The 9001-nt window shown below is 36.4% G+C and overlaps 1 protein-coding gene across 2 annotated transcripts in view; it reads left to right on the top strand.

Annotated features, from left to right (window-relative positions):
* The window catches only part of LOC106868470 (non-homologous end-joining factor 1), a 31519-nt gene that overhangs the window by 14886 nt on the left and 7632 nt on the right, over positions 1-9001 (top strand). The window contains exon 6 of one of the 2 annotated variants that reach the window (XM_014913740.2): positions 3216-8122. The exons of the other annotated variant lie outside the window; for it this stretch is intronic. Within the exon in view, the coding sequence (XP_014769226.1) occupies positions 3216-3973 (758 nt within the window). The 3' untranslated portion in view covers positions 3974-8122. Of the gene's footprint in view, positions 1-3215; positions 8123-9001 lie in introns of those variants that run through there. 2 annotated transcript variants of the gene reach the window in all.

Here is a 9001-nt window from a genome sequence, read left to right as displayed (position 1 = left end):
TCAGTCAAATCGTCCAACCCATGCTAGCATGGAAAGCGGACGTTAAACGATGATGATGATGATGATGATGTTTGCCATTATTTATTTGTATGGTAATTATTGTGTATATATTTACATTATATATTTACAGTGAAGGCGCATGGCTCAGTGGTTAGAGTCAAATTTATGACCATCAGGTTATGAATTCGAATCCCAGACCAGGCTGCATGTTGTGTTCTTGAGCAAGACACTTTATTTCACATTGCTCCAGTTCACTCAGCTGTAGAAATGAGTTGCGACATCACTGGTGCCAAGCTGTATTGGCCTTTGTCTTTCCCTTGGATAACACTGGTGGCGTGGAGAGGGGAGACCGGTATGCATGGGCGACTGCTGGTCTTCCATAAACAACCTTTCCCGGACTTGTGCCTCGGAGGGTAACTTTCTATGTGCAATCCCATGGTCATTCATGACCGAAGGGGGTCTCCGATATTTACATTATTTACTTGTGTTTATTTATCATTATGTTCTTGTAAATGTTTGCTTATTTCATACAGAAATACAAAATTCATATTGCTGCCACTGTTGTTGTTGGGGATCAGACGTTTCAATCAAGGGTACCTCTGTCTTGAAAATTTTGTTATTATTATTATTATTATTATAATTATTTCATGAAAAATTTCAGCTTTATTTTGTTGGGTGTGGTGGAAAGTGTCAGCTGCCCACAGCCAGTTAACTAAGGTGACACTTGTTTACTGATCATGCTTCACGAACCCTGCAGAGGACTCTTGCAATTCCAAGCAATGATCATTTTTGTATCATCATCATCATCATTATTACTATCCAATGTGTCCCCTTTTTAAGATGATGGAGTGGGATATGAGATTTGGTTACTAATTTTAAAAGATGAGATAGTCACAGCTGACAACTGGTATTGGTTTGTTTAAGTCATCATAACTTAGCAGTTCACATAAAGAGACTGATAATCACCAGACTTCGAAAATAAATACTAGAGTCAATTTTTCCAACTATCCGGTAAGATAGGATACGGGCTGGCCACCCTGCATAGTTAATCAGGTCATTCAAGAAGGTGTGATACCCAGTGACTGGCTTAGCAGCATAATTGTTTGCTGCTACAAGGGTAGCAACTTTAGAGGCATCAATTTTTCTGAACCGGGTGATGAAAATTACAGAGAGTTATTGCCCAATTAATTAGGAGCAGAATTAGGCTAGACAAAATGCAGTCCTGCTTTGTCCGGGGAAGAAACACTACTGACATTATTTTCATAGTCAGGCAACCACAAGAAAAGTACTTTGCTAAGAATAAGACATTATAACTGGCATTTGTTGATCTAGAGGAAGCCTTCAGTAGAGTGCCCTGCTGTGTGATATGATGGACTCTGAGAAGGCTAGGTATAGACAAGTGGCTGGTGAGAGCTGTACAGGCCATGTACAAAGATACTGTCAGTAAGGTGAGAGTTAACCACAAGTACAGGGAAGAATTTGGTGTGCAGGTAAGGGTTTATCAAGGTTTGGACCTTAGTCCCCTCCTTTTCATCATGGGTATGACTATATGCTGATGATCTTGTCATCATAGTGAATTCCATATCAGAACTAGATGAAAAATGCCATGTGTGGAAGTAAAACCTGGAATTTAAGGGCCTCAAGGTTAACTTAGCAAGAAAACTGACAGGTCCCTATCCCCCTCAGGTAGGTTGCCATATTGAATTTGTAGGAAAGGTGTAGGCAGAAACTCCATACAGTGTACCCAGTGCAAAAGCTATGGACACACAAGAGGTACAGTGGGTTAATTGGAAGGTTATCAGAGAAGATAGTTTTCGCATGTGCAAGATGCACAGGGTCCTTAAAAACTTTAGAGACTCGGGAAATTGATTTTCTCAAATACCCTGGGGGCTCGTTAGCGGTAGTAGATAATTTCTGCTACCTTGGGAACCAAATTAGTAGTGGGAGAGGATGCGCAGAGAGTGTAATAGGATGGCAGAAATTCAGAGAGCTGTTACCTCTGTTGGCCATGAAAGATTTCTCTCTTCAAGTGAAAGGAAGATTGTATAATGCATGTATACGACAGCAATTCTACATGGTAGTGAGACATGGGCTCTGAATGCAGAGGACATGCAAAGGTTAGAAAGGAATGAGGCTAGTATGCTCCATTGGATTTGTAATGTAAGTGTACGTGTTCAATAGAGTACCAGTGTTCTGAGAGAGAAGTTAGGCATAAGAAAAATTTGTTGCTATGTGCAAGAGAGGAGATTGCTCTGGTTTGGTTACGTGATGCAGCTGGATGCTGACAGTGCCATAAAGAAGTGATGATCTCTCAAAGCAGATGGAACACGTGGAAGTGGGAGACCCAGGAACTGAACCTTTCAGGCAAAATGACAAAGGACTGAAATACCCAGTGTCTGACCATACTCAAGAAGACCCATACCCAACAGCCAAAGTATTAAGACCCGTCCTTCTGGCTGTGTAAAGCACTCATGGTGGTGCCATGTACAAGCACCTGTGTGCCCAAGGTGCCACGCAGTGGGACTGAACCCGGGACCATGTGGTTGGTAAGCAAGCTACTTACCCCACAGCCACTCCTGCCTATGGAAACACTTTGGAAATAAATAAAACCATGATTTTATTAATTTGACATCACATTTGCTGTGGAAAAAAAATCAATTGATAAAGTTCACAAAATTGATCAGGTGTGCCATAAGATAAAGGGCTTTTTAGACTAAGCTCTTTATCAAAGACAAAATGTTATTTGAGAGTAGCAGATTGAGAATGAAAGAGCATCTGACTAAAGATCATACAGTATAATTAAGATTCATGTCACTTTATTCTGAAAAAGTAAAAGAGTTGTGACTAAGAGGGTTGTTTAGTAAGATGAGGTTGACTAATGACTGAAAAAGATGAAAATGAAAGAGGTAATATCTCTTGTTGTGCTCCCGTGACTAATGTACTATTTTAACTTTTGGTTGACTGAACTGTTGTCAATCTCAGCTTTGCTTTAATCGCTCAAGTTAGTCAGTGAAATAGTAATAATATTCTGGTGTTAATTCAAGTGGCAGTGCTTACTACTTACCTACAAGAGTTTTTTATGATAAAAGAAAGAATATTTTTTGATTAATAGTTAATTGTTTGTTAATTTTTACTAAAATCTTGTAATTTCTAGATAACTAATATTTGGATAACTAATATTTATATTCCGTCTTACATTTCATTTCCACTTCCAGAAACCTTTGAAATTACAAAACCCATAGAAGAATCTTCCAATGTGTTCACAGAGCTTGCTGAACTGTCGACTGCTGTAGAAGAACATGAGCAGAAGGTTAACATTGGCCCTGACATCTATGATTGCAACCAGTGCATATTTTCAACCAGTTCTCAAGAACTTCTGCTTCATCATGTCAGCATGTACCACAGAGACTCTGCTCTAAGTATCAATGCCAACTTTGATGGTCAACTTCAGCAAACAGTTCTGGCTGATCCATTGCCATTGTTTAATGCTGGGAATATATCTTGTCCACAATGTGGTCAGCACTATAAAACTCAATATGGATTGCAGAGTCACATGAATTCTAAACACCTTGGAAAATTTCTATTCAACTGCTCGATATGCGGTCGTGGTTTTGATAGTTTCTGGACATACAAAGCTCACATTGACAAACATCACATACTAGAAGAAAAATGTGACCGATGTAATTTAACATTTCGTTTCAAAAAAAGTTTGTTATCCCATAAACGTTTCTGTGGTCGTACAAAGCACCATGGTGGTGAGTTGTTTCGATGTAACATCTGTGAGCAGACTTGTTCGTCAAAAGACTCTCTTTCCACTCACATGCGTGGTCAGCATGGCAGTCAACATTATCGATGTCGACGCTGCAATAAGATTTATAAATGGCGTTCATCATTGCGGTACCATACTGAGAAATGTTTTAATCAGCCAGTTATTCTCAACACAGAAATACCAAATCACAATCTTTGTTGCTGATGGCTGTTTAACTATTCAACAATATATAGGTCAAATTTATGTATATATATTATATTTTCTATCAAGGAGTTGTTTTGCTTCTGACAGTCTGTAGTTTTAGGTGTACTGGGTGAGGAAAGGACAGCAACAACACCAAAGACATTGCTGCTCTTAATAATTTGTAGGTGTTTTCACAACTAGGCTTCAAAATGTATTTTTGCTACAAGAAAAAAACAAAAGAAAAAATAAAATAAAAGACACATTAGCAGGCTGAAGGTTGAGGATTTGAAATAATTCTGTATTGCATCAATAGTTATGAGAAGTTACATCTGAGTTCAAATCCTATCAGAATTAGATTTGATTTTTACCTTCCACCTTGAGTCTTATATAAACAAGTACCAGACAAATAGCAGGGGCTTCTGTTTAATTCATTATTTTCCCTGTTGCCTACAAATTTGTGGATTTGTGCCAAACGATATCATTATTAGTTAAAGGACAAAACTGAGGCTGGATCTTGTACTGCTATTTTTTTATTTTCCTTTGCTTTACACACCATCTGTTTCTCATCACCTTAATCCTTTAGCATGTAAACTGGTCATATCAGGCCAAAATACTCTACCTGTTTTATGTTCAGACAGGCCAGATTCAGTCTCTCACACCTATCCTACATAATGTCATTCTAAAAATAAACAATCACATCCTCAGAATCATGAAACTACAAGGTAATGCATGATTATTCAAAGCAATGTGAATAAATAAGCATTACATTTTGACAGAGTAGTCTGAATGCTAAAGGGTTAAACTCATTCTTAATATTCAGTTTACCTTTCATTCTGCTGAAAAATGAATTGTTTTTTCTGAAATTTCTATCTTACATTAAAACATTAATTTTCAACAATTACATCTACACCTACAAATCTCAGCCAACTACCACAATAACCCTCTTAAATCAGTCAATGCCTCCTAAAGCTTTTAAATAAATCCTATTTCTTATATAAATCTAATCTAAATGTCAATTAGACTCATTAACTTTATAGATTATTTATTCAAGATAAATGTTATTATTTATTTTTCCTTAGGAAAATGATTTGACTTAATATTAAAAAATCTTTTTCCATTCTAAGTAAAATATATATTTTATAACTGATTTTAGTGTTGTTTTGTTAAAAAAGAATCTATTTTCTTTCTCTAAACAATTGTGCCTTGGCAGTTATCTTCACATCTTATGTTGTTGCTTACAGTTAATATATTTGTTGGGTATTGATTGATAATGTTGAAATTTCTTGCAGTTTTTGTTTGTTTTTGTTTTTTTCATATAAAAATTACCTAGTTCCAAAGAAAATGAATTAGATAACTTGTTACAGAAAAGGCACCTATAAGTTGCTATTTGGTGTTGCAATAGTACCAGCAACAACAATGAACCTCTGTGTGGTCATCTGACCTGTTAGAAAAAGCAGCCAAATTACACTCAACCATTTTAAAAAGAGAAAGCATATTTTTGATGATGTAGTACTTAAATATGCCAAATCATGGGATGGTCATGGCTGGAGTGCTTCTAATCATGTGTGCTCAGTCAAAGTTGATCTGAGCTCAGGCTAAACAACAAAACTGTCAATAGTGTTTACTGGAGTCAAGAGTAAAAAAAAAAGAAATTCTAATGTTCACATAGAATATATAGAGTAATATTTTGTTGTTTCTCATTGTATATAAATATTTATGGAAGTGAAATTCAAATTCTATCTGGAATTATTTAATTCAAATACCAAGATATCTGCAGAATGAAAACAAGTATGACTGTGGTTAAGAAGTTAACTTTGCAACTACAAGGTGTTGGGTTCAGTCTCATCACATGGCACTTAGGGCAAGTGTTTTCTTTCTTAACCTTGTGTTTGTCAATGGTAGAATTTGGTTGAAGGAAAGTGTGGAAGTCTTTTGTATGTGGTTATATCAACATTGGGAGCAAACTGGTACATACTCACTGAAATATCTTGTGACAATTGCTATTTACCTTTATTACATTGCCTACTTTGCATTTCATATTTTATGAGAATGGTAGAGGAAACATTAGTGAAAGCTCTGGGTTGATATAATAATCGACTTGAAGGTTGTACCCCAGCCTAGATGCAGTCCAATCACTAAAACCAATGTAAGTAAAAGAATAACTGTTTTTCTGATATGCCAAAGACAATTAGATTTTTGTCGTGCTATAATGGAGTGATCAGCCTAAACTATTATGGGATTTCCCTTGTTAAAATGTTTTGGTATACAAATAATAATTCTTTTGAATTTTGGTACAATGTCAGAAATTTTATTAAGGGATGCAGGAAGTCAATTACATTGACCCCCACCCCACCCCGTGCTCTATCAGTACTTTTTTTTTACCCCAAAAGGATGAAAGGCAGTCAGCCTTGGCAGCATTTGCATTCAGAACATAAAGAGGCAAAAGAAATACCACTAAGAATTTTGTCTGGTGCAGTAGCAATTCTACCAGCTTGCCACCTTAATAATCCTTTCTACTGAAAGCACAAGGCCTGAAATTTTGGGGAGGGGACTTAATAGTTGATTGCATCGACCCCAGTGAGTCACTGTTATTTAATTTATCGATTGCGAAAGGCAAGGTTGACCTCAGCGGAATTTGAACACAGAACATAGTGATGGGCAAAATACCGCTAAGCATTTTGTCCAGCGTGCTAACGATTTGGCCAGCTCACCACCTTGTTGCCACCTTAATAATGGTCAATATAATTCTTGATCTCTCACAACTTGTCATGACTGACTATATCATCATAGCAGTCATGATATCCTTCTAAATACTGATCCATTGTCAATAATATAAAACCAGGTTTCATTAGATTTCTGCTGTGCTAAATCCACTAGCCTAGTTGCTGACAATGTCACATGTTTCCCAAACTAACACTTCCACCTGGTCTTTCAGTGGGTGCCTTTAGCAAGGTTCACTCTCCTGTAAACACTTGGAGCAGACCTCCAGTTTTCTCCCTTTAGTAGGAGACCTTTTGGAGTAACACCACTGTCACTTGGTCTTTATATGCCTTCAGCAAAGTTAACTGTGTTTCAAGCATTCAGATCAGAATCTCCAAGTTTTCTTCCTTCACCAGAAGGCCTAAAGCCACCATTTGGTCTTTGTGTACCTTTAATGAGGTTCACTCTCACTCTGTTGTAAGCATTTGAACCAGACTAGCACTCACTGTATTCTGACAGCCAACATATTCCCTGAAGATGTCAGAGAAGAACTGGAAAGGTCTTGGTACTCCCATGAGACTATTTGCTATAAAAAAAAGTAAATATTTCTAAAGATGTGAATTTCATAACAATATTACTCACTCACTCCTTATAAATCTGAGGTTTGTATCGATGCTTAATCAATTTTATCGATGCTTAATCAATTTTATCAAGCCCATCTTTAGAAACAGTAGCCAAATTTCCACCCTGAATCACATCCTATTATCATAAAGAAAAATGCAGGATGTGTTGAGTAAGGAATTTATGCAAAAAAAAAAAGGTGACATGATCACTGCAGGAATACCTTTGATCATAAATCTGTTCAGTCAGGTCAGTCCTGGGGTTAAACAACAACAACAATCAGTTTTATGTAACCCTTTTGATACCATATTTTTGTTGAAATACATAACATTTTTTTTTCAATAACTTTTTAAAATAATGGATTTAGTAACATAACTTTGTCATTATTAAGCTGCTGTTTGGTGCATGCACTAACACGAAATTTGGATGAAAGACTTTTGTTTAGATCACTTTGAAATAGAAAATTTGTGTTATCTGACCAGGAACACAGGCAGATTGGTATCAAAAGGGAGTTGTGTCAACATATCCATTTTAATTAGCAATGATTGTAAATACTTTGATTGTCTGAGATTTATCTACATAAATTTATGTGTTTGTAAGGGACATGGCATGTCCTAAACTAAGTTTCTTTCTGCCTATTGTGGTGAATTTTTAGAGATAATGTTTTTCTTGTTGAACAAAGAGGATATTTTACATAACTTTTCATTATTGAACATTCCTTGATTGTTATATGAACTCTTATATATTTCTGACTCAGTTGTATGTTATTCTTATGAAACTGAAATATGCTGTTAACTATGCAACTTGTTTTGTAGCTAACTGTTCTGAGATAAAGTTTAGTTTTAATAACACTGCATTTTTTTCTTTATTCACTTCCATTAACTTGATTACTCAATGCCAACTCAGAATCAGTCAAGCCAACCAGGATGACTGGCAATATATAGTTATGTCCCTTTGTACTCCAATGTCAGCATTGCATTTCCATCTTCCCTGAGTTGATAAGAAAAAAAATTACAAGTTAAGTATTGAGAATCAAATGTTTTGTCTACGACCCACCATCAAATTTGTGGCATTTTGCCTATGCCAAAAAATCATTACATTGAAAATGGACATTTGTCAGATATATCAAACTGATAATTTCTAAGGTGTGGTTGAGATATTTGCTTTCCATGCATGTGGTCTAGAGTTCAGTCTCAATACACAGCACCTTGAGTGTCTTCTACTATAGCATTGGGCTGACGAAAGCTTTGTGGGTGGATTTGGTTGACAGAAACTGAAAGAACCCCAACAGGTGAGGATTGATGGTTTGTTTTTTTCAGTCATTATGTATCCAGAACTACATTCTCCAATGTGTTCTTCTTGTTTTTAAATTGTAGGTAATGAACAGCCATTTATAGGTTCTCTTGTAGTCTTCAGCATCAATAAGATCATCTAAGTAACAAAAACTATCAACTACATCTAATGAACTAATGAAGTTGATTTAATGAATTGCTGACCATTATAAATGGAGACAAAATAAGTTAAATAAAGTTGCAGGAAAATAAGGAGTCTCAGCACTGTGGGTTCTGTGTCTGCTACAACAACAACAACAATAATAATAATAATAATAATAATCATTCGAGCAAGGTCGTTGCCAGTGCTGCTGGACTGGCTCCTGTGCAGGTGGCACGTAAAAAACACCTTTTTGAGCATAGCCATGCCAGTACCGTGTGACTGGCCCTCGTGCAG

This window comes from Octopus bimaculoides, chromosome 3 (genome assembly GCF_001194135.2).
Source record: "Octopus bimaculoides isolate UCB-OBI-ISO-001 chromosome 3, ASM119413v2, whole genome shotgun sequence".
In the NCBI taxonomy this organism is placed as follows: Eukaryota; Metazoa; Mollusca; class Cephalopoda; order Octopoda; family Octopodidae; genus Octopus; species Octopus bimaculoides.
This window is presented reverse-complemented; position numbering and strand designations above follow the sequence as displayed.